This window comes from Salvelinus fontinalis, chromosome 19 (genome assembly GCF_029448725.1).
Source record: "Salvelinus fontinalis isolate EN_2023a chromosome 19, ASM2944872v1, whole genome shotgun sequence".
In the NCBI taxonomy this organism is placed as follows: domain Eukaryota; kingdom Metazoa; phylum Chordata; class Actinopteri; order Salmoniformes; family Salmonidae; genus Salvelinus; species Salvelinus fontinalis.
In genome coordinates this window covers 24,825,268-24,852,566 of record NC_074683.1, presented here as the reverse complement: position 1 = coordinate 24,852,566, position 27,299 = coordinate 24,825,268, and the positions used below count along the sequence as shown (strand labels likewise).

Here is a 27,299-nt window from a genome sequence, read left to right as displayed (position 1 = left end):
ATGTGGGCACTGAGGTTTACATCCCAAATGGCTCCCTATGACCAGGGCTCTGGTGAAAGTAGTGCACTACATAGGGAAAAGGGTGCCATTTGTGACAGCCACAGACTTTGGTCCAGTGTGGGCCTGTTTGTGTGTCGCTGTCTGACTTGGCGAGGTGTAAATAACAGGTCTGTGTTGCTGAGGTTATTAATTTTCTCCAGAGCTTTCCTTTATATGGTTTTACTGTGGAAAGCACTTTGGAAAACTAGAGGACTTGGTGTGAACATTACATCAGTGTACTGTGTTTTGTGTCATCTCTTTCCAGCTTGGATCCTCTGCCATTCCTAGACAGATGCCAGACAGAGAAATGGCTCATTTACGGCTTATCTATCAAATTCCTCATTGAGGACTGACGGCATGTCAGTATGTTGTTGTGGTTTTGCCACCTTACTGAAATGGAAAAAGTGTTGATCAGCCCTTGCAGACTACTACACCACCCCCCAAATATTTGATTTATTATGTATTTATTTATCTTTGTACATTTGATTTATATCAGACTAGAGGAATATTGGAATCCAAGGCAAACAATACATAACATTCTCTTGGATTGTGAGTCTTGCTGAGCTAAGAGAGAACTGCAGAGTTCAGACCACACTAAGCAGTCTGAATGTACAGGCATGACTTTTGAGTGTTGTCTTGTGTTACTCAAGGGTTTTGCACAATATAAAACTATGAAACATGACAGGTTTGGGCATACATCACAGAATGTTAGCATTTTTCAGTCCCCTCTCCTGGGGAGAGAGAGGGGGGTGAAGAGGCCAGTGACTTCCTGAACTTGGGTTATCAATAATTAACATTGCACCAGCCTTGTTCCTCCGGGGGCTTATATTGCACTTCTGAGCTGCGGTGTCATTATACAGAGAGAGAGCACTCGACCCAGCTGGGGGAAGGGAGACTGCTGAGGTAGTGAACTGGACACTAGAGGAGTATGTGAGGTTGTGGAGTGCATCTCTCTGTCCTTTTCTCCCTCCCTCTCTCTCTCTCTCTCTCTCTCTCTCTCTCCTTTTCTCCCTCTCTCTCCTTTCCTCCCTCCCTCTCTCTCTCCTTTTCTCCCTCCCTCTCTCTCTCCTTTTCTCCCTCCCTCTCTCCTTTTCTCCCTCCCTCTCGCTCTCTCTCCTTTTCTCCCTCCCTCTCTCTCCTTTTCTTCCTCCCTCTCTCTCTCTCTCCTTTTCTCCCTCCCTCTCTCTCCTTTTCTCCCTCCCCCTCTCTCTCTTTTTCTCCCTCCCTCCCTCTCTCTCTCCTTTTCTCCCTCCCTCCCTCGCTCCTTTTCTCCCTCCCTCTCTCCTTTTCTCCCTCCCTCTCTCTCTCTCTCCTTTTCTCCCTCTCATTTTCTCCCTCCCTCTCTCTCTCTCCTTTTCTCCCTCCCTCTCTCTCTTTTTCTCCCTCTCTCTCTCCTTTTCTCCCTCCCTCCCTCTCTCTCTCGGACGGGGCAGGGGGATGCAGGCTGGGCTGTCCAGTAAAGATATCCCAGGGCTCATAAGGAAGGGAAAGGAAGAGAAGAGAGGCTGCTGATGTGTGCAGCTACTCCCAACGCAGTCCCCTCTCTTCGTCTCTTTCTCTTACTTTCTTTCCTACTCTCTCTTTCCACTCAAAACATGGAGTCCAGCATGGAGTCCAACAGTCCTAAGAAGATCCAGTTTTCTGTGCCTGTGTTTCAGAGTCAGCTGGACCCTCAGGCATCGGAGCATGTGAGTAAGAACATTCAGCTTCGATACGATATGGTAATAAATGTTTTTACCATTATGACATGGTAATGGGATGGTAATGGGATGGTGGGCTTGTTGAAGGAGTAGGGGCTGTGAAGAGCTAGCTCCTCTTGAGACTGACTGGCAGAATAAGCTTTACTTTGATCATATTATGCCTGGTTGGAAAATATGTTTTATGACATGGATTTTCCCCTGCCCCCACCATTTTCTGGATTTATTTGTCACAATCTTAGTTGCCAAACTGTTATTACAACTTCTCTGTGCTTTGAGTGAATATTGATTGGGGATTTTTTTTTTACTATTTGATTGTATCCTTATATGTCACTATTGTGATTTTAGAAAGATTGCTTCATCCCAATTTTTGGCCAACCTCTCCCGCTCCCCACCACCACCTACACACCCACCCCTCTCCGAACCTACAGTACCAGTCAACAGTTTGGACACACCTACTCATTCAAGGGTTTTTCTTTATTTTTTACTATTTTCTACATTGTAGAATAATTGGGAAGACATCAAAACTATTAAAGAACACATATTCAATCATATAGTATGCAAAAAAGTGTTAAATAAATCAAAATATATTTTAGAACCTTCAAAGTAGCCACCCTTTGCCTTGATGACAGCTTTCCACACTCTTGGCATTCTCTCAACCAGCTTCACCTGGAAACCTTATCCAACAGTCTTGAAGGAGTTCCCACATATGCTGAGCACTTACTTGTTGGCTGCTTTTCCTTCACTCTGCAGTCCAACTCATCCCAAACCATCTCAATTGGGTTGAGGTCGAGTGATTGTGGAGGCCAGGTCATCTGATGCAGCACCCCATTACTCTCTTTCTTGGTCAAATAGCCCTTACACAGCACAGAGGTGTGTTGGGTCATTGTTCTGTTAAAAAACAAATGATAGTCCCACTAAGCGCAAACCAGATGGGATGGCGTATTGCTGCAGAATGCTGCAGTAGCCATGCTGGTTAAGTGCACCTTGAATTCAAAATAAATTACTGACAGTGTCACCAGCAAAGCACCATCACACCTCCTCCATGCTTCACGGTGGTAACCACACATGCGGGGATCATCCCTTCACCTACTCTGCGTCTCACAAAGACACGGCGGTAAGAACCAAAAATCTCACATTTGGACTCATCAGACCAAAGGACAGATTTCCACCGGTCTAATGTCCATTGCTCATGTTTCTTGGCCCAAGCAAATCTCTTATTCTTATTTGTGTCCTTAATAAGTAATGGTTTCTTTACAGCAATTCGACCATGAAGGCCTGATTCACGCAGTCTCCTCTGAACAGTTGATGTTGCGATGTGTCTGTTATTTGAACTCTGTGAAGCGTTTATTTGGGCTGCAATTTCTGAGGCTTGTAACTCTAATGGCCTTATCCTCTGCAGCAGAGGTAACTCTGGGTCTTCCTTTCCTGTGGCGGTCCTCATGAGAGCCAGGTTCATAATAGTGCTTTATGGTTTTTGTGACTGCACTCTAAGAAACTTTCAGTTCTTGAAATTTTTACCTTCATGTTTTAAAGTAATGATGGCCTGTCGTTTCTCTTTGGGCTCCAGACCCTGGTTCGATTCCAGGCTGTATCACAACCGGTCGTGATTGGGAGTCCCAAAGGGCAGCGCACAATTGTCCCAGCGTAGTCCAGGTTAGGGTTTGAGAGGCTGCTGTAAATAATGTAAATAAGAATTTGTTCTTAACTGACTTGCCTAGTTAAATAAAGAAAAATTATTTGAGGTGTTCTTGCCATAATATGGACTTGGTATTTTACCAAATAGGGCTATCTTCTGTACACCACCCCTACCTTGTCACAACGCAACTGATTGGCTCAAACGCATTAAGAAGAAATTCCACAAATTAACTTTTAACAAGGCATACCTGTTAATTGAAATGCATTCCAGGTGACTACCTCGTGAAGCTGGTTGAGAGAATTCCAATAGTGTGCAAAGTTGTCATCAAGGCAAAGGGTGGCTACTTTGAAGTATCTCAAATATAAAATATATTTTGATTTAACACTTTTTCGGTTACTACATGATTCCAGGTGTTATTTCATAGTTTTGATGTCTTCACTATTATTCTACAATGTAGAAAATAGTAAAAATACAGAAAAACCCTTGAAATGAGTAGGGTGTGTACAAACTTTTGACTGGTACTGTAGGTCATTGATTGTATTGACACTAAACTCTGCTCTACCACTTTGTAAAACATGCACACACAGCAAGTCTGTATCACATGCTACTGGGTTACTTGTGCTTGTTGTCTGTCTCCAGTTATCTTCAGCGCCACACTTGAACACCTCTCTTTCCTGTACTGTCCCGTCCTGTCCTATCCCGCCATGTCCTGTCTCCACATAACAGATCCGTAAGAGGAGACCTACACCAGCTACCCATGTCATCTATCTTCCACCAGACCTAACTGCAGCAGGTAAGACACTGCTACTGAGTGAAGAACAGGGTTGGGGTCAATTCATTCAATTCCGGAAATAAACTGAAATTCCAATTCCAATTGTAATTTTCCTCACTGAAAAGCAATGGAATTTGAATTTCTTTTATTTCCTGTGTTGCAATGGAATGTTTTGCCAGAATGTTGAAGCCATTTGCCAAGCCTCACTCCGCATGACTCGCAGACTGTCATGGATGTTATGTGTGTCTTCATGTGACAATTGTTTTGTTTTTTGTTTTGCTCTAGTCTACTGGCATTGAGCATGTTATGCTTCAGTAGAGGCTCATTTGAGTTTAGAGGGGTTTTGTTTATGTATGTATGCCAACTGACTCGAGTTTTACTGCTAAAGAGAAGAATTAAGACTTTTTGGCTCGATCTCATTATGTCAATAAAGTGTTTTCTTTCAGATCTGTCTGTTGATATTTAATGAAGAGCTGTGGGATATGAAGGAGTTTTGTTAATATGGGTTGAATGAGAGCTCAAGACTATTCTTATGGGGTACACAAAATTGAGTGTTACTATAAGAGGTCTGGGGGGAGAAGGATGGATGGAGGGTGATAGGATGGATGGAGGGTGATAGAAGGATGGATGGAGGGTGATAGGATGGATGGAGGGAGGGTGATAGGATGGATGGAGGGTGATAGAAGGATGGATGGAGGGTGATAGGATGGATGGAGGGAGGGTGATAGGATGGATGGAGGGGGATAGAAGGATGGATGGATGGAGGTTGATAGAAGGATGGATGGAGGGTGATAGAAGGATGGATGGAGGGTGATAGAAGGATGGATGGAGGGTGATAGAAGGATGGATGGAGGTTGATAGAAGGATGGATGGAGGTTGTTAGAAGGATGATGGAGGTTGTTAGAAGGATGATGGAGGTTGTTAGAAGGATGATGGAGGTTGATAGAAGGATGGATGGAGGTTAATAGAAGGATGGATGGAGGGTGATAGGATGGATGGTTGATAGAAGGATGGATGGAGGGTGATAGAAGGATGGATGGAGGGTGATAGGATGGATGGAGGTTGATATAAGGATGGATGGAGGGTGATAGAAGGATGGATGGAGGGTGATAGAAGGATGGATGGAGGGTGATAGAAGGATGGATGGAGGGTGATAGAAGGATGGATGGAGGGTGATAGGAGGATGGATGGAGGGTGATAGAAGGATGGATGGAGGGTGATAGAAGGATGGATGGAGGGTGATAGAAGGATGGATGGAGGGTGATAGGAGGATGGATGGATGGAGGTTGATAGAAGGATGGATGGAGGGTGATATAAGGATGGATGGAGGGTGATATAAGGATGGATGGAGGTTGATATAAGGATGGATGAAGGGTGATATAAGGATGGATGGAGGGTGATATAAGGATGGATGGAGGTTGATATAAGGATGGATGGAGGGTGATATAAGGATGGATGGAGGTTGATATAAGGATGGATGGAGGGTGATATAAGGATGGATGGAGGTTGATATAAGGATGGATGGAGGGTGATATAAGGATGGATGGAGGTTGATATAAGGATGGATGGAGGTTGATATAAGGATGGATGGAGGGTGATATAAGGATGGATGGAGGTTGATATAAGGATGGATGGAGGGTGATAGGATGGATGGAGGGTGATAGAAGGATGGATGGAGGGTGATAGGATGGATGGAGGGAGGGTGATAGGATGGATGGAGGGGGATAGAAGGATGGATGGATGGAGGTTGATATAAGGATGGATGGAGGGTGATATAAGGATGGATGGAGGGTGATAGGATGGATGGATGTTGATATAAGGATGGATGGAGGGTGATATAAGGATGGATGGATGTTGATATAAGGATGGATGGAGGGTGATATAAGGATGGATGGAGGTTGATATAAGGATGGATGGAGGGTGATATAAGGATGGATGGAGGTTGATATAAGGATGGATGGAGGGTGATATAAGGATGGATGGAGGTTGATATAAGGATGGATGGAGGGTGATAGAAGGATGGATGGAGGGTGATAGGATGGATGGAGGGTGATAGGATGGATGGAGGGGGATAGAAGGATGGATGGAGGGTGATAGGATGGATGGAGGGGGATAGAAGGATGGATGGATGGAGGTTGATAGAAGGATGGATGGAGGGTGATAGAAGGATGGATGGAGGGTGATAGGATGGATGGAGGTTGATATAAGGATGGATGGAGGTTGATATAAGGATGGATGGAGGTTGATATAAGGATGGATGGAGGGTGATAGGAGGATGGATGGAGGGTGATAGAAGGATGGATGGAGGAGGGTGATAGGAGGATGGATGGATGGAGGGTGATAGAAGGATGGATGGAGGGTGATAGGAGGATGGATGGAGGTTGATATAAGGATGGATGGAGGTTGATATAAGGATGGATGGAGGGTGATAGAAGGATGGATGGAGGGTGATATAAGGATGGATGGAGGTTGATATAAGGATGGATGGAGGGTGATATAAGGATGGATGGAGGTTGATATAAGGATGGATGGAGGGTGATATAAGGATGGATGGAGGTTGATATAAGGATGGATGGAGGTTGATATAAGGATGGATGGAGGTTGATATAAGGATGGATGGAGGTTGATATAAGGATGGATGGAGGGTGATATAAGGATGGATGGAGGGTGATATAAGGATGGATGGAGGGTGATATAAGGATGGATGGAGGGTGATATAAGGATGGATGGAGGGTGATATAAGGATGGATGGAGGTTGATATAAGGATGGATGGAGGTTGATAGAAGGATGGATGGAGGTTGATAGAAGGATGGATGGAGGGTGATATAAGGATGGATGGAGGTTGATATAAGGATGGATGGAGGTTGATAGAAGGATGGATGGAGGGTGATATAAGGATGGATGGAGGTTGATATAAGGATGGATGGAGGTTGATATAAGGATGGATGGAGGTTGATAGGAGGATGGATGGAGGTTGATATAAGGATGGATGGAGGGTGATATAAGGATGGATGGAGGGTGATAGGAGGATGGATGGAGGGTGATATAAGGATGGATGGAGGTTGATAGAAGGATGGATGGAGGTTGTTAGAAGGATGATGGAGGTTGTTAGAAGGATGATGGAGGTTGTTAGAAGGATGATGGAGGTTGATAGAAGGATGGATGGAGGTTAATAGAAGGATGGATGGAGGGTGATAGGATGGATGGTTGATAGAAGGATGGATGGAGGGTGATAGAAGGATGGATGGAGGGTGATAGGATGGATGGAGGTTGATATAAGGATGGATGGAGGTTGATATAAGGATGGATGGAGGGTGATAGGAGGATGGATGGAGGGTGATAGAAGGATGGATGGAGGGTGATAGAAGGATGGATGGAGGGTGATAGGAGGATGGATGGAGGTTGATATAAGGATGGATGGAGGTTGATATAAGGATGGATGGAGGGTGATATAAGGATGGATGGAGGGTGATATAAGGATGGATGAAGGGTGATATAAGGATGGATGGAGGGTGATATAAGGATGGATGGAGGGTGATATAAGGATGGATGGAGGGTGATATAAGGATGGATGGAGGTTGATATAAGGATGGATGGAGGGTGATATAAGGATGGATGGAGGGTGATATGAGGATGGATGGAGGGTGATAGGAGGATGGATGGAGGGTGATAGGATGGATGGAGGTTGATATAAGGATGGATGGAGGGTGATAGAAGGATGGATGGAGGTTGATAGAAGGATGGATGGAGGCTGATAAAAGGATGGATGGAGGGTGATAGGAGGATGGATGGAGAGTGATAGAAGGATGGATGGAGAGTGATAGAAGGATGGATGGAGAGTGATAGAAGGATGGATGGAGAGTGATAGAAGGATGGATGGAGGGTGATAGAAGGGTGGATGGAGGTTGATAAAAGGATGGATGGAGTTTGTTAGAAGGTTGATGGAGGTTGATAGAAGGATGGATGGAGGGTGATAGAAGGATGGATGGAGAGTGATAGAAGGATGGATGGAGAGTGATAGAAGGATGGATGGAGAGTGATAGAAGGATGGATGGAGGGTGATAGAAGGATGGATGGAGGTTGATATAAGGATGGAGGGAGGTTGAAAGAAGGATGATTGAGGCTGATAGAAGGATGAAATAGAGGGGGATAGAAGGATGGATGGAGGTTGATTGGAGGGTGATAGAAGGATGGATGGAGGGTGATAGAAGGATGGATGGAGGTTGATAGAAGGATGGATGGAGGTTGATAGAAGGATGGATGGAGGTTGATAGAAGGATGGATTGAGGGTGATGGAAGGATGGATGGAGGGTGATGGAAGGATGGATGGAGGGTGATAGGATGGATGGAGGGAGGGTGATAGGATGGATGGATGGAGGTTGATAGAAGGATGGAGGGAGGGTGATGTCGGCCCTAGTGGATGGGAGTAACCAGAAGAGAGTAAAAAAGAAAGACAAGGCTGTGCACAGCAAGGTGAATGTTCTGTCTGTGTTGCGTCATCCTGAAACAGTGAGATTGGAACCTAAACTGGGGTGAGAGATCCAGAACATTGTGTGACATGAGCACAAATACATTCCCTGTGACACAGCCACAGTTTACAGCTCAGACTCCAGCACAGCCTGCTGCTATGCCATAGTCACAACTCATACACTGCAGCACAGTCACAGCAAAACAAGCTGCCTTGTCCACACTCTGATCCTCCCCACTACTTTTGTAAAGGTCACCATAGAGTAAGACTGGGAGGACCTATGCCAAAAGCCCCCAGGCACAGCTGTGGATGACAGTGAGACAGTGAGAAGAGGCCATAAAGACCAAACTAGAGATGTGTCTGTAACAGAGAGTACAGGAGCTGTCTGTAATAAAACACTGGTGTATGTTTTACACTTCAAAGCTGATAGAAAGCTGTGCGTGCCTCTACAGTATACAAACAGGTTGTATCTATCCCATTGTACTGAGAAAGGGAAAAGGTTGGTACTGTTAGTTGATGGAGGGTGTGCTGGCCTGTATTTTTCTCATAGAGAGTTCCTGGCAGAGAGTAGGGGGTGTTCTTGTCTGCTTCCCAAATGGAACACTATTCCCTATATCAGGAGTATTCAACTCTTACCCTCCAAGGTCCGGCGCCTGATGGTTTTCTGTTCTAAGTGATAATTTTTTGCACCCACCTTGTGTCCCATCTAAATCCCTGATTAGAGGAGAACAATTTAAAATAGCAGTGGAACTGGCTTCGAGGTCCAGAGCTGAGTTTGAGGGCCCTATATAGTGCACTACCTTTGACCCTATTGGCTCTGGTCAAAAGTAGTGCACTTCATAGGAAATAGAGTGCCATTTAGGCCACTCATGTCTCAGTGACAAACCATCAACACAAATCTACTGGGTGGCAATTAAATAGTCTGACAGAAGCCAGGCTCGGGCCCTGCATCCAGGAGCCAGTTTAGAGGTGTTACATTGTCAGAATGGCATCGGTATGTGTGTGTGTGTTGCATCACAGATCCAGGTTGTCTTTTATCCATGGATTTCTTCCTCCTCAGTTCCAGGTCTGTGTTTTATGGCAAACTTAGGTAACTGGAGATGATTGTGGACTACAGGAAAAAGAGGACAGAGCACTCCCCCATTCTCATCGACAGGGCTGTAGTGGAGTAGGTTGAGAGCTTCAAGTTCCTTGGTGTCCACATCACCAACCAACTAACATGGTCCAAGCACACCAAGATAGTCGTGAAGAACGCACAACAAAATCTATTCCCCCTCAGGAGACTGAAAAGATTTGGCATGGTCCTCAGATCCTCAAAAGGTTCTACAGCTGCACCATCGAGAGCATCCTGACTGGTTGCATCACTGCCTGGTATGGCAACTGCTCGGTTTCCGACCGCAAGGCACCACAGAGGGTAGTGCGTACGGCCCAGTACATCACTCGGGCCAAGCTTCCTGCCATCCAGGACCTTTATACCAGGCTGTGTCAGAGGAAAGCCCTAAGAATTGTCAAAGACTCCAGCCACCCAAGTCATAGACTGTTCTCTCTGCTACCACACGGCAAGCGGTAGAGGAGCGCCAAGTCTAGGTCCAAGAGGCTTCTAAGCAGCTTCTACACCCAAGACATAAGACACCTGAACACCCAATCAAATGGCTACCCAGAATATTTGCATTGCCCCCCCTTTTACACCGCTGCTACTCTCTGTTGTTATCATCTATACATAGTCACTTTAATAACTCTACCTACATGAACATATTACCTCAACTAACCGGTGCCCCTGCACATTGACTCTGTACCGGTACACCCTGTATATAGTCTCGCTATTGTTATTTTAATGCTGCTCTTCAATTACTTGTTACTTTTATTTCTTATTCTTATCCGTATTTCTTTTAAACTGCATCGTTGATTAAGGGCCTGTAAATAAGCATTTCACTGTAAGGTCTAAACCTGTTGTATTCGGCGCATGTGACTAATACAATTTGATTTGAACTGCTGCCAATGGGACAGTTCTGCTCCCTTCATGAGCCTGGTTCTATCCCTCCCTCCACCCCTCTTTCCACCTGCGTCTCCATGGGTGTAGTCAATGTTTTCTCCAGCCTAGTTGTCTCGTCAAGCTCTTTGTTTAGTTGATCAATTGTTTACGCTATATGGCCTTTTACAATTACATGACCCTGTCTGTGTGTTGTGAATGGTATTGGGTGGTGTACTGTAATGTAGTGTGGCTGTAGTTTGTCTGCTTGTGTCGAGTGAAACTTGTTTTGCTCAGCTCTGTCTGTGTATGTGAGCTGCATACTGTAGGTGGTGTGTGTGGAACCCTTTTCACTATTCACACAGCCATTATTTCAGCTACAAACAGCTCTTTGTCTTGCTGATATTTCCCTGTGAATGTCATCTGAACTGTGTCTCTTGAAGAAAGGCCACTTCAGAAGGTTAATACGGAACCTTACTGTAGTGTTGTGTCCCTGGATTATTGTGTGTCCTGAATCAGAATTGTATCCTTGAAAACCAGATGTGGTTTCAAAATATTTGAGAAGCAGTGCCCTATGGCTTAAATTGAACACTCCAAACAGATATATAATCTGTGAAAACTATGGAGTTGGCCTCAGAGGACAACATACTGTACAATACAGGGCTTGTGTGTTGCCCCTTGCCATGCATTCAACAAATGAGTCATGTTAATGTGTTTCACATGTTGTTCTTCCGTTTATGTTCTCTTGTACTGTGTTGACCTTCAGAATACAACAGAGGCTTGTCTGTGATGCAGTCCAATTCATTTATAAACGTGCTCATGTGTGTTTCACATGTTTGTACTGTCCTTGTGTTCTCCTCATCAAACAAAGGCTAGAAGGTTTTATCAATGGCCCAGTGCTGTTCAATCAACAAAATGGTTAGCTAGTTATTGATTTTAAGCTCCAGCTGTCATGCTCATGGCGATAAAACCCATCATCAGAACTGTCTCAATGACACCCTATGAATCACCCTCTGCTTGCTGGAGATCTCAATTTCAATTCAGAGAAATGTCAATGGAGGTGGAGTGGAATAAAGTGGATGAGTCACCAGTCAGCCATTAGAGGCTGAGGTCAGCAGTGATCTGGACACAACCATAAACGCTCAGCCTCATGGTGACTGTCTCCATCTCTCTCCATCTCTCTCCATCTCTCCCAGGGTCTTAGACTATAATCAACCACGTCACACGCTGTGTGTGTGTGTGACCATCTTATCTCTCTCCATCTCTCCTCATCTCTCCCAGGGTCTTAGTCTATAATTAACCATGTCACACGCTGTGTGTGTGTGTGTGTGTGTGTGTGTGTGTGTGTGTGTGTGTGTGTGTGTGTGTGTGTGTGTGTGTGTGTGTGTGTGTGTGTGTGTGTGTGTGCAGAGCCTCAACACACAGATAGGCTGGAGTCAGCACATCACTAACTGTCTGCTTTTCTCTCCCACAGATGACAAACATCAAGGAGAGGTAGGTTATACACACTGTCACTCATACCCGGCTGCTCTGTTTCAAATTCATGTGATGTCACAAATATAATTTCCCATAAAATCTACTTTTATTTAAATGTTGCATGTTTGGATACGGACAGAATGCCAGATTGCAAAAACTTCATCTCTAGCTGTTGTCTATGGTTCAGGAAGCATTTCTGATGCAGTTGTCAGTGATTCCTGAAATAGCATCAGTGAAATGGGATCTCTGGCTCTGCCTTGTTGGTTCTCATGCTGTTCTTTTCCACCCACACCATTCCTCCTCTACACCTCCTCCCGCCATCCCTCTACACCACCAGGTCCAGAGTGCAGAGTCGTCTCCTGCTCAGAGGAAACACAGCGTCTACTCTCCACCCACCATGAAAGGTACAGTACAGAACCTTGTTCACACAAACTGCCATAACATGATGAGATGGAAGTGCCATTAGTTCATACTCTCCTTTTTATTCTGGTGAGTGTAGGAAACACTGATGAAACGTCTGTAGTCAGCATTATACCTCCACAGAGACCACTGAAGTGTGTGACAGAGCTAGTCAGGTGCTGACTTAGACAGGAGGTAGCACTGTAAATCTACATTAGATATTGATTGACTGACCAGGGAAGCTACACAATCCTACTTTAGCTGCAGTGATAGACAGGGCAAAGAGAGAGCTACACCATCCTACTGCATGTCTCTCAAATAGATAGTTGTTATTCAGACAATATGGACAGAGGATCACAACTAATTTCAGCACAGCAGCCTATTTATGGTCCAATTTTATACTACAACAAATATTTTCTTCACAAACCTGGCTTGTTAATTAGTGTGTGGATTAGAAAATATCCAACATGGCCAAACACCCCAGGCTGGATGGCCTTGAATTCAGTTGCATGCTGAATCAGTCCAGGTTTGTACATGGCTGGAAGGCATAGGGCTACAGATTATACTGGTAATTAATGCAATTACGGAAACACAAAAACAACATTCTGTGTTCCCAGAAAAAATCTGAAAGGAAATAGAAAACAAACATTTCTCAGTCAGGAGAGCAAAGGTTAAGATCTGAGTAGGAGACCAATTTCCGTACAAATTAAGAACACCATTAAAATTGTGATCATTGAACTTCTATAATGTACTGTGTGTGTCCTCCACAGGCAGAGAGCCCACAGACTGCTGTAGAGGCCTTGGTGAGGACAGAGACAGCCTGCCTCCTACCAGACTGCCCCAGTCCCACACAGACACACTGACCCTAGCAGATGAGCTATCAGGGGATCTGCCACGGCTGGCAGACACACCAAGGCGCAAAGACACCCCCTACCAACACCAGCCTCCCTTTACTCCAGGTAAGGCCATCACAACTCCACACACATGGTGTGAGATAGCTGCCAAAAGGTTGAACGTATGTATCGTTTTGATCGGACGAAAATCCATACGTAAATTGTTAGGATCGTAAGAAAAGCCATGCGTGAAACATAACGTAAATGTTAAATTAGTGAGTACAAACCCTATGTTATGACTCTGAATGAACATTCACACGTTCGATTCTTACTTTACGTCACCATTTACTCGGTTACAGATCTTTTTTTATATGTACAAACTTTTGGCAGTAGACAAACAGTAGCTAGTTGAAGTTAGCTAGTCAATCAAGCAACTCTAGCCCAGACGTTAGAGTTGCTTTGCAGCTTCCGGTTTCATTTTCAAAATAAAAGTGTGGTGTTGCATCCTAAGATGCTGGGTTCTTTTACGGAAGACTCCGAAGCATGCTTATAATAAACGGAACAGATTTATTTTATGTTCTCCTTAACAAATCAAATGTATTTATATAGCCCTTCTTACATCAGCTGATATCTCAAAGTGCTGTACAAAAACCCAGCCTAAAACCCCAAACAGTAAGCAATGCTGGTGTAGAAGCACGGTGGCTAGGAAAAACTCCCTAGAAAGGCCAAAACCTAGGAAGAAACCTAGAGAGGAACCAGGCAATGAGGGGTGGCCAGTCCTCTTCTGGCTGTGCCGGGTGGAGATTATAACAGAACATGGCCAAGATGTTCAAATGTTCATAAATGACCAGCATGGTCAAATAATAGTAATCACAGTAGTTGTCGAGGGTGCAGCAAGTCAGCACCTCAGGAGTAAATGTCAGTTGGCTTTTCATAGCCGATCATTGAGTATCTCTACCGCTCCTGCGGTCTCTAGAGAGTTGAAAACAGCAGGTCTGGGACAGGTAGCACGTCCGGTGAACAGGTCAGGGTTCCATAGCCGCAGGCAGAACAGTTGAAACTGGAGCAGCAGCACGTCCAGGTGGACTGGGGACAGCAAGGAGTCATTATGCCAGGTAGTCCTGAGGCATGGTCCTAGGGCTCAGGTCCTCCGAGAGAGAGAAAGAAAGAGAGAATTAGAGAGAGCATACTTAAATTCACACAGGACACCGGATAAGACAGGAGAAGTACTCCAGATATAACAAACTGACCCTAGCCCCCCGACACATAAACTACTGCAGCATAAATACTGGAGGCTGAGACAGGAGGGGTCAGGAGACACTGTGGCCCCATCCGATGATACCCCCGGACAGGGCCAAACAGGAAGGATATAACCCCACCCACTTTGCCAAAGCACAGCCCCCACACCACTAGAGGGATTTCTCAACCACCAACTTACCATCCTGAGACAATGCCCAGAGAGGAAGATCACGTCAGTGACTCAACCCACCCAAGTGACGCACCCCTCCTAGGGACGGCATGAAAGAGCACCAGTAAGCCAGTGACTCAGCCCCTGTAATAGGGTTAGAGGCAGAGAATCCCAGTGGAGAGAGGGGAACCGGCCAGGCAGAGACAGCAAGGGTGGTTCGTTGCTCCAGAGCCTTTCCGTTCATCTTCACACTCCTGGGCCAGACTACACTCAATCATATGACCCACTGAAGAGATGAGTCTTCAGTAAAGACTTAAAAGTTGAGACCGAGTCTGCGTCTCTCACATGGGTAGACAGACCATTTCATAAAAATGGAGATCTATAGGAGAAAGCCCTGCCTCCAGCTGTTTGCTTAGAAATTCTAGGGACAATTAGGAGGCCTGCGTCTTGTGACCGTAGCGTACGTGTAGGTATGTACGGCAGGACCAAATCGGAAAGATAGGTAGGAGCAAGCCCATGTAATGCTTTGTAGGTTAGCAGTAAAACCTTGAAATCAGCCCTTCCCTTAACAGGAAGCCAGTGTAGGGAGGCTAGCACTGGAGTAATATGATCACATTTTTAGGTTCTAGTCAGGATTCTAGCAGCCGTATTTAGCACTAACTGAAGTTTATTTAGTGCTTTATCCGGGTAGCCGGAAAGTAGAGCATTGCAGTAGTATAACCTAGAAGTAACAAAAGCATGGGTCCATTTTTCTGCATCATTTTTGGACAGAAAGTTTCAGATTTTTGCAATGTTATGTAGTTGGAAAAAAGCTGTCCTTGAAACAGTCTTAATATGTTCGTCAAAAGAGAGATCAGGGTCCAGAGTAACGCAGAGGTCCTTCACAGTTTTATTTGAGGCGACTTTACAACCATCAAGATTAATTGTCAGATTCAACAGAAGATATCTTTGTTTCTTGGGACCTAGAACAAGACTCTCTGTTTTGTCCGAGTTTAAAAGTAGAACGTTTTCAGCCATCCACTTCCTTATATCTGAAACACAGGCTTCTAGCGAGGGCAATTTTGGGGCTTCACCATGTTTCATTGAAATGTACAGCTGTGTGTCATCCGCATAGCAGTGAAAGTTAACATTATGTTTCCGAATGACATCCCCAAGAGGTAAAATATATAGTGAAAACAATAGTGGTCCTAAAACGGAACCTTGAGGAACACCGAAATGTACAGTTGATTTGTCAGAGGACAAACTATTCACAGAGACAACTGATATCTTTCTGACAGATAAGATCTAAACCAGGCCAGAACTTGTCCGTGTAGACCAATTTGGGTTTCCAATCTCTCCAAAAGAATGTGGTGATCGATGGTATCAAAGGCAGCACTAAGGTCTAGGAGCACGAGGACAGATGCAGAGCCTCGGTCTAACGCCATTAAAAGGTCATTTACCACCTTCACAAGTGCAGTCTCAGTGCTATGATGGGGTCTAAAACCAGACTGAAGCATTTCGTATACGTTGTTTGTATTCAGGAAAGCAGTGAGTTGCTGCGCAACAGATTTTTCATTTTTTTTTGAGAGGAATGGAAGATTCGATATAGGCCGATAGTTTTTTATATTTTCTGGGTCAAGGTTTGGCTTTTTCAAGAGAGGCTTTATTACTGCCACTTTTAGTGAGTTTGGTACACATCCGGTGGATAGAGAGCCATTTATTATGTTTAACATAGGAGGGCCAAGCACAGGAAGCAGCTCTTTCAGTAGTTTAGTTGGAATAGGGTCCAGTATGCAGCTTGAAGGTTTAGAGGCCATGATTATTTTCATCATTGTGTCAAGAGATATAGTACTTAAACACTTAAGTGTCTCTCTTGATCCTAGGTCCTGGCAGAGTTGTACAGACTCAGGACAGCTGAGCTTTGGAGGAATACGCAGATTTAAAGAGAAGTCCATAATTTGCTTTCTAATGATCATGATCTTTCCCTCAAAAAAGTTCATGAATTTATTACTGCTGAAGTGAAAGCCATCCTCACTTGGGGAATGCTGCTTTTTAGTTAGCTTTGCGGCAGTATCAAAAATACATTTTGGATTGTTCTTATTTTCCTCAATTAAGTTGGAAAAATAGGATGATCGAGCAGCAAACTTCCAGTTTGGTGTGGCGCCATTTCCGTTCCAATTTTCTGGAAGCTTGCTTCAGAGCTCGGGTATTTTCTGTATACCAGGGAGCTAGTTTCTTATGACAAATATTTTTAGTTTTTAGGGGTGCAACTGCATCTAGGGTATTGCGCAAGGTTAAATTGAGTTCCTCAGTTAGGTGGTTAACTGATTTTTGTCCTCTGACGTCCTTGGGTAGGCAGAGGGAGTCTGGAAGGGCATCAAGGAATCTTTGTGTTGTCTGAGAATTTATAGCACGACTTTTGATGCTCCTTGGTTGGGGTCTGAGCAGATTATTTGTTGCGATTGCAAACGTAATAAAATGGTGGTCCGATAGTCCAGGATTATGAGGAAAAACATTAAGATCTACAACATTTATTCCATGGGACAAAACTAGGTCCAGAGTATGACTGTGGCAGTGAGTAGGTCCAGAGATACGTTGGACAAAACCCACTGAGTCTACGATGGCTCCGAAAGCCTTTTGGAGTGGGTCTGTGGACTTTTCCATGTGAATATTAAAATCACCAAAAATTTGAATATTATCTGCTATGACTACAAGGTCCAATAGAAATTCAGGGAACTCAGTGAGGAACGCTGTATATGGCCCAGGAGGCCTGTAAACAGTAGCTATAAAAAGTGATTGAGTGGGCTGCATAGATTTCATGACGAGAAGCTCAAAAGACGAAAACGTCATTTTGATATCGTAAATGTTAGCAACACCTCTGCCTTTGCGGGATGCACGGGGGATATGGTCACTAGTGTAACCAGGAGGTGAGGCCTCATTTAACACAGTAAATTCATCAGGCTTAAGCCATGTTTCAGTCAGGCCAATCACATCAAGATTATGATCAGTGATTAGTTCATTGACTATAACTGCCTTTGAAGTGAGGGATCTAACATTAAGTAGCCCTATTTTGAGATGTGAGGTTTCACGATCTATTTCAATAATGGCAGGAATGGAGGAGGTCTTTATCCTAGTGAGATTGCTAAGGCGAACACCGCCATGTTTAGGTTTGCCCAACCTAGGTCGAGGCACAGACACAGTCTCAATGGGGATAGCTGAGCTGACTACACTGACTATGCTAGTGGCAGACTCCACTAAGCTGGCAGGTTGGCTAACAGCCTGCTGCCTGGCCTGCACCCTATTGTATTGTGGAGCTAGAGGAGTTAGAGCCCTGTCTATGTTGGTAGATAAGATGAGAGCACCCTTCCAGCTAGGATGGAGTCCGTCACTCCTCAGCAGGTCAGGCTTGGTCCTGTTTGTGGGTGAGTCCCAGAAAGAGGGCCATTTATCTACAAATTCTATCTTTTGGGAGGGGCAGAAAACAGTTTTCAACCAGCGATTGAGTTGTGAGACTCTGCTGTAGAGCTCATCACTCCCCCTAACTGGGTGGGGGCCAGAGACAATTACTCGATGCCGACACATCTTTCTAGCTGATTTACACGCTGAAGCTATGTTGCGCTTGGTGACCTCTGACTGTTTCATCCTAACATTGTTGGTGCCGACGTGGATAACAATATCTCTATACTCTCTACACTCGCCAGTTTTAGCTTTAGCCAGCACCATCTTAACACATTCCAGTCTACTACTCTGTATAGTGTCTTCAGCCCAACTCCCCAATACATCATTGAACTTTAACCGCCCTTGCATCTTGTAATCCAATCAGTTCAATGCAAAAAAGGAAACCCCATTGTCATTTGTTAATTCAAATAACTCAACCTCTGCATACAAATCCCATTGGCTATGTGCAACCATTTTAAATCTAAACTCATTAGCACGTAACATATTTCTCAATACACCACACTCCTCCATGGAAATTCTCACTTCCTCTGAAAACATCCTTTTTTGGTTTTCCAAAAGAGTTTCACGTATCAACACATATTCAACCTGTTTACAGATCCAATCGGTCCGGAGGCTTTCTGACTATTTTTGGCCTTTTGGACGCTCTGGACCCTCAGGCTCACAGCCTGGCACAATCTGTGTCTCTGTATGCGTGTCCGTCACAGTCGTAGTGTCCAAGTCCCAATCAGAAATGTTCCACTCTGACACATTCAGGTCTTCTCTTTCATTGTGTTGCATCATCATTTGAGCCACATGCTTCTTACACAATTTTCCCTCAGTCTGCGCCCAGTAGGTTCCAGGACCAAGAACCCTTTTCACAACCCCGGGTACCCATTTCTCTCACTCTCCTCCCCGGTCATCTCGGGCAAGCACTGTTCGTTCACGACTAAAAAGAAACGAAGACGCTTGCCCACCCCCTTGTCCTGTATCTTAGACTGCATGTCAGCTGAAAACTGTGTTTAACCAGTGATAAACTTGTTCTAACCTGTCTTTTTAGGAACACCTCTGCTGGAGTTTTTCCAGTTGTAGCATGTGGCGTATTCCTGTTGGCCAACAGAAAGTTGTCCAAACTATGCTGTACAGACAGTCCTGATGACTTGTCCTTCTCTAGAGCCTGTTGTAGATTCTTTATAAGTCACTCTGCTGCGCCATTTTAAGCTGCATGATATGGAACCGACTTCATGTGTTTCACCCCATTCAACTGGAAGAATGTCTCCATCTCTTTTGACACCAGTTGCGACCCATTGTCTGAAACACACTCCTCAACTAACCCGTAGGCTGAGAACATTCCCTGGAGTGTCTCTACCGTGGCTGTAGCTGAAGTATTACTCATACACTTTACTTCTGGCCAGCGTGAGTATGCATCCGTGACTACTAAGAACTGGTGCTTTCCCTTTTGAGCAGGGCCTCTCAGGCCATTTCTAATGATGCACTGGTACAAGGTTCAGCATTAGACTGACACACCTGGCATATCCTTACCGTGTCTTATATGTCTGAGTCTAACCTGGGCCACCAAAAGTGGCTCCTTGCAAAGAGCTTTAATTTTGACCATGCCCCAGTGGTATTCATGTAGCTCCTTCAGCAGGTCCCGCTGTAGAGTAGCCTTCACCACCGCTCTCATACCCCATAACACACAATCACTTTCTACAGTGTGCTCATCCCTTCTCACCCAATAAGGCTTTAGTTTGGTTTGCTCTCTGCCCCCCCCCCCCCCCCCCCCCCCATGGGAAGCCGGGATAACCCATCTGCATTAGTATGCTGCTGAGAGGACTTGTATTGTATGTCATACTGATATGCAGATAGTATTAGTCCATAATACCTCTGGATTCTGGCTGCTGCTAGAGCTGGAACTCCTGTTTTTGGTCCTAGTATTTTCACAAGAGGCTGATGGTCTGTCAGAAATGTAAACTTACAACCATATAGGTAGTCATTACCCCAAATATGATCCATAGGGCCTCATTCTCTATTTGGGAATACTTCACCTCTGTCTTAGTGAGTATGCAATATGCCTCTCACTACCGTCAGGCATTGTGTGTGAGATGACAGCACCCACCCCATATGGTGAGGCATCACAAACCAATATTACTGGCATGTGTGGATCATGGTGCACTAACACTGAGGAGGAAGACAGCTGTGTGTTCGTTGTTTGATGCCTGCTGAAACTGTTTTGACCACACCCAATGTCTATCTTTCTGTAAGAACTCTATTTTAGGACAGTAGAGAGATACTCCATTAACTTACCATAGTAGGTAAGTAAAGCCAGATATGCTCTGAGCTCTGTCACGTTAGTTGGCACTGGAGCCTTTGTCTATGGCTTCAATCTTGTCCTGCACTGGATGTAGCCCCTTTCGTGACCTAAGTAAGTGACACTAGACTGAAAAAATGCACACTTGTCCCTGTTTACTCTTAACCCACGCTCTTGCAGCCTCTGTAACACTGCTTCTACGTTCTGTAAGTGGTGCTCTGCCGATTTCCCTGTGATAAGAATGTCATCCAGAAAGTACACAACCCCAGGTAAACCCTGTAAGACCTAGTCCATATTACGTTGGAATATAGCCAGAGCGCTTGATACTCCATAAGGCAGGCCATTCATCTGGCATAAACCCTTCAGCGTGATTATAGTCAGGACATGCTTTGACTCTTGATCTACCTTCCCTTGCTGGTAGGCCTGTGTAAGGTCTACCTTTGTGAACTGTTTACCCCCGGCTAGAGTAGAAAACAAGTCCCGGGTGTTTGGTAAGGGGTACTGGTCCACATCCACCCATGCATTTACAGACACCTTGTAATCATGACATATTCTGACACCCCCGTTTGTTTTTGGAACGCAAACTATAGGTGCTGCCCATTCACTGTTCTATGGGTGTGATCATGCCGTGTTTTTCTAGCTTTGTAAGCTGTTTGTCTACTGCCTTTCTGAGTGCATAAGGCACGCCAAGATGTTCAAATGTTCATAAATGACCAGCATGGTCAAATAATAATAATCACACTAGTTGTCGAGGGTGCAACAAGTCAGCACCTCAGGAGTAAATGTCAGTTGGCTTTTCATAGCCGATCATTGAGAGTATCTCTACCGCTCCTGCTGTCTCTAGAGAGTTGAAAACAGCAGGTCTGGGACAGGTAGCATGTCAGGTGAACAGGTCAGTGTTCCATAGCCGCAGGCAGAACAGTTGAAACTGGAGCAGCAGCACGGCCAGGTGGACTGGCGACAGCAAGGAGTCATCATGCAAGGTAGTCCTGAGGCATGGTCCTAGGGCTCAGGTCCTCCGAGAGGAAGAGAGAGCATACTTAAATTCACACAGGACACCGGATAAGACAGGAGAAATACTCCAGATATAACAGACTGACCCTAGCTCCTCAACACATAAACTACTGCAGCATAAATTTGACAAACAGCCACGAAGAAAGGTAAAGAAATGGCTGAACTTAAAATATTGAGGGAAGAGAAACTTGTTATCCAGAATTTATGAGAACACACAATGTTACATTCACTCCTGAGGAGTTTCAAATAGTTGTTAGAGCTGTCCCTAAAGGTGCTATTCTTCTTTTAGGAGAATATAACAATACTCCAAGTGCAACTGTTGAGGATTTTGTAGCCTCAATACAGTTAGAAGGAATTTACATTTTAAACTATAAATGTAATAACGTGTATATAAAAAAAACAATATGTCAATATCCTAGGACAAGTGAACTGGAACAAAGGCTTGTTGTTGTCTGGCAAATATTTTATATCTAATAAGGTGAAGTATATAAACTCATTCATAGAATCTACCCTGTAAAGACCTTTATTATACACATATTTAAAATAGCTATTGATAACAAATGTGTATTTTGTGGTTGTGACCCAGAAACTCTCGACCATTTATTTTGGGACTGTTCTTATGTCAGATGATTTTGGAGTGAGTTCATGTTCTTTTGAAAGACTTTGACATTATGTTTTATTTTGATCCAAATGATATGGACCCTGATTTTAACTTTCACTGTTCATTTGTTTATCTTTCATGGCATATTCTTTATCCATAAAATGAAATGGGCGGAGTACAAACTGCTCTTCACATTGTTGAAGATAGAATTGAAATATTATTTTGAAATGATCAATCAGTATAAAAACCAAAAAGCATCTCGATATGTAATACCCGTCTGTGAGGTTTATGTACTCTTGTTGTATGATTATGTTTTGGTATTTGTTTTGTTCATAATAATAATATATATATTTTTAAATTATAAAAAAATATAATGAATAAAGCAGTGCATGAAGAATGGTGTTCTCTATAGAAAAAAGAAAGTAGATGCTTTTTCCACTTGGAACCAGTAGGTTCGCTTGACCATATTCAGGGTTTCTTCACGCTTAAAGGTGATGGAATTAATTAGAGAATGAAGTCAAGGACAGAATATAGCATATCTGTAGAGCAGAGTTGGCTGGTGGGAGGAGCTATAGGAGGACGTTCTTATTGTAATGGCTCGAATGACAAATGGAATGGAGTCAAACATGTCATACCTTCCCGTTTATTCAATTCCAGAAATTACAATGATTCTGTCCTCCTATAGCTCCACCCACCAGCCTCCACTGCTGTAGACACCTCCACCTTGATTTATTCAAGCTACACCTTAGACGAATAGTGGGTGAATCTCATGCTATTCTTATGCTTAAGTTCAAGGTTAGAATACACATAGAGAGAAAAGCCATAAAAAGGGAATAACGTTCCATTTACGGTGCGGTTAACTGGAGTTGGAATCTGGGCCTATGTGCTGCCTTGTCACCTCAACACCTCAACGATCTAGGACCAGGCCAGTCAAGTAGGCCAGGAAAAGCCAATGTTGTTTTATTTGTAGAATGCTTAGTAACAGATGTAGCTCAATACTGTTGTTTAGGAGGTGAGGGTGAACAAATTCACATTGTCAAGTCTAGTGAGTCACACACTATGTACTGTATTTTCTTGAAACAACGGCTTGTGGGTTAATGTTGATCAGTGCTGTAGTGGGGGGGGAAACTAATCACCAGTTGTGTTGAAAAATGTAACGCTCCCTATACTTTCAATGCTTTTTTCCATGAAAAAAAGGTGGGTAAACCACTGCACCACTGATGTAGATTGTAGACAGCGGATATGAGTCAGAAAGAATATTGAGTCATAAGAGTGGTCATCACTGAGTGTTTATCAAGAGAGTGCAAAAGGCTCTTTGAAACATGAGCTGTTGATTGTAGCTGCAAGTAGCACTCAGGTAACCTTAACTAACAGATGGTCTGGTCACAGGACAGATGACAGTTGACCCCTATGCTGACAAACAGCATCATGCTTACACACAACAACACAGCATCATCCTCTGAAACACTTACTACAGTGGAACCAGTGGAACCAACACTGATGGACATATAGTTTCATCCTTTGATAGCAAGGGGACTACACAGACAGCAATTTTTGTAGTTTAGGCTTGTAGATCATGACACAGTGTGTGTCAGTGTGAAGAGCTAGTAGCTGTTAGAACATACTGAGGGGGTTTCTTATTGATCTCTGACTGCAGTCACAGTCTGCCACATTACCCATGACTATCCAGCACTCTGTCTGTCCAAACCCCAGGGGTCAAGCTGTTCAAGAGCCAATCAAAAGTATCCTTCCCTGAGGAGGAGGAAGAGAAAGAGGAGGAGGGGGAGGAGAAAGAGGAGGAGGAAGACAAGCAGAAGAACTGGGATCCAAAGTGAAGAGGAACACAAACTGTAGATCCATGTTTCTGATGGTTAAAAGTTCAAACACATGACTGGGTTAAGAACTCTTGGTTAGAAATGTATCTACACTTGATCAGGTTATCATTTCTAACCTGATAATCCATTTTATTCAGCCTTGTATTGTTGAGGTCAAGAAAGGACAATTTAATTAATTTCTCTGTATCTCAAACTCTTCTTTTAAGTCTTGGTTATGTATGGTTGATTATCGTTATATATTGTAATAAGAGAGTATGTGGGGAATATCAACAGCAATACTGACTGATATGCAGTTAACGTTCACTGGAAATATACAGATTTTAGTTTTCATTTTGTTATAAAAGAAAATAATATCTACTTCTATTTTTGGCATCTCACATTGTCATCTCATAATGTAAAAACACTTGCTGATATTTCACATATATTTTTGTAGTATTTTATACTGAAACTGGGCTTTTGTGCATACAGTATAGCAGACTTGTGTACTACAGTACACTGAGGTACGAACAAAGACGTCCTGCAAACAAGGGTATTTTCTGGAGTGTCTTATGTCCTAATAAAGTTACTCATTTTATGAACACTTGGCGAAACCTGTATGTTTTTTCATCATTCATTATTGTACAAAAATGACAAACAAATGTCCTTTCTAAAGCCTCATATAACATATTGCCAAACCCTCTCTTCTGAATGGCAGGCATCGTTATTTTAGTAGGCTAATTGTTATCTCAGCAAATGAATTATGGGAAGATTTCATAACACAAAATAAAAATATGTACCCATACATGTAGTTAGTGTATTTCTTGCGTCAATAAAGGGAGTGTAACTGTATGTAAACAGCATTACAAGGGGAAAGGTATGCAACAGCACCCCCAAGTGGGTAATTATTTAGTTACATTAGAGGCCAACGTTCCAATATTACCCCTAGAGCATGCCTGGGCAATTATTTTCTATGTAGGGCCACATTAGAATATATTTTTGCCATCGCGGGCCAGAATCATATTACAGGATTATACAACATGGGTATGACTGTGTTGACAGATATATCTACTGTAAATCATGTCCAGATATGCTACTTATTTTACTTTTTTAACGTGCACAGAAGTAAATTACATCCATGTTCTCCTTTTGGTAGGTATTTTCATTATTAAACATGCAATGAACTACACGGAGGGAAAAGTACCCTGTGCATTCAGCACCACGGACAGAACTCTTGTTAACGGGTATGCACAAAAACACAAGAAAGAGAGAGAGCTCAACATTACATTTAAACTACTCAATCAATGTGAGGAGTGAAGTCTCTGATGTGCATTTACTAGAGCAGTGAAGTCAGGTATAGTTTCTGACGTCGCTATGCACTCGATTGCTGAAAGGTGAGAGTCCGTAAGAGTTTCTGTGCCTTGACTTGTTATATTTCATCACTGAAAATGTCTGTTCACATACATAGGTTGACCCAAACAATACAAACATCTTCTGAGCATGACTCCTAATCTTTGGAAAGTTTTGTTCATTGAGAGATGCATAGAACCTCGTCAGTGACATTGGAGAACTATTCAAAACAATCACTGCATCAGACTGAAGAGCGATAAGATCAAGTTGCAGGTCAGTGGGAGCGTTATCCACATTGAAGGTGAAAGGAGAGGAAACCAACAGCAGGTCAGTGGGAGCGTTATCCACATTGAAGGCGAAAGGAGAGGAAACGAAGAGCATGTCATTTTCCAACACTTTGAAAGCCTCAAAACGACAAAAAAACTCACAGTTCAAAGCACACAGCAGTGATGTATACTTCTCCCGCTGGTCATCTCATAGGGAACAGACTAGTAGTGTCGGAAGGTGGGTAAGATTGTTGGCTTCTACTTGGTGGGCCAGGAGGAGTAATTTTCCCTTGAAGGCTTTGACAAGGCTGTACATCTGATGTGCAAAAAGATGATGAGGGCCATGATGTCCACGGTGAAGGTAAAATCAGCCAATCATTCTTTATCTTGCAGTTAAGGGAAATCCACATGTTCCTTTAATTTGCAAAAACTCATCAATCTCCGACTTCAGATCCCACACCCTTTTAAGCACCTTCCCCAAACTCAGCCATCTCACTGTCATGACATGGCCCTTTCTGGGTATAGAGCGTGGCATCCTCTCTCTCTCTCCTACACCCAGGTTCTGTTATCTCACGTCGTAAATTCCTGCAGGAGACTCTCTCCTCCTGGCCATGCAGTATATATAGAGAGAGTTTCAGAGTAGAACAAAGGAACTTCTTCTACATCACAGAACTTGAGAACTGAACAATATCCATGTTTTGGAGAATGTTTAAATGGTCGGTGGAGAAGCCAGCTACGACCCGGTCCATTTTGTTTTATGTTTTTGACCTCATGAAAGACAATACAGCCACATTATCATAACTCTGCTTATACAGGTGCCTCCATTATGAGGTTTGCGGCTAATTATTGTATAAAATGAATGAGTAAAGATTAAACTATTTGTGAAATGATGTAATGATGTTAATGTGAGAGAATTGTATTCCCTTTAACGTTTAACTAAGTCATTGGCCCGCCCCCAAGAGCACATAATAAAATGAATAAAACCCCCACCTGAAGAAACCCTCTTCAGACCATGCGTACCTCGGTCAGCTGAGGGGGCGAAGGTTTGAGTAGAGACCACAAAAACCTTAGTGTCCGCTAAGGTTACAATGGTTGTTGAATTCCTAATCATACCATGTGGAGCCTTGGCTACACGGGTGGAAATGGAAATCCTAGACACTAATTACTAGTCTGCAGCTAGAAATTATGTACCATTGGATGAGAAGACCGACAACCGCCGAAACATCTATTCTATAAGAACATTTCTGAATGGTACTCTGAAGTATCCCTTCTAACCAAGAAAGACTTCAGGGAAGGAGAGAGACACTCGGATGAACTTTCCAACAGACAGAAGGACTGACGATTCCAACAGAGATCACGGCGACACAATGGGCGTAAATATATGTTGATTGCAATTATTCCCGAATGAGTGAGCGTTCATGTGCAAAGGATTAGCATTTCAATTAATATAATTATCAACTGTGCAGTGACTCTTTTGTAATTCCCGCCCTTCTCAGTCCACACCCACTTCCCTTTGTCCACCAAGCCGTCATATTGGCTGAGCCCACTAGGGAACCTCCTCTATCATTTCCTTGTAACCATATCTACTGTTTGTTTGTTTGTGCATTTCTGTGATTATTTAGTTAGTTAGTAAATGAATGATTAAGACAATTGATGTATGGGTGATTCATAGTAAAGGCTGGGTTCGTGCAGATAACCAACAATTTACGACATTTGTAATGAGACAAATGTGAGGTAAAGAATAATTAATTAATTAGAAGACTAATTGATCAGATATAAAAATATCTGAAGAGTTATATTAGGAAAATTATAACTTTGTAACTGAAGATTTTCC

General features: G+C 43.5%; 1 protein-coding gene across 1 annotated transcript; it reads left to right on the top strand.

The window, feature by feature from the left end:
- The first annotated feature begins 931 nt into the window (after positions 1 to 931).
- On the top strand, positions 932 to 24,654 carry LOC129816546 (protein phosphatase 1 regulatory subunit 1A-like). Its single transcript, XM_055871128.1, has 6 exons — positions 932 to 1,727; positions 4,102 to 4,168; positions 12,060 to 12,079; positions 12,399 to 12,465; positions 13,231 to 13,419; positions 23,752 to 24,654. The coding sequence occupies exons 1-6, from the start codon at positions 1,551 to 1,553 to the stop codon at positions 23,871 to 23,873; spliced, it is 642 nt and encodes a 213-aa protein (XP_055727103.1). The 5' UTR covers positions 932 to 1,550; the 3' UTR covers positions 23,874 to 24,654.
- Positions 24,655 to 27,299: the final 2,645 nt, after the last annotated feature.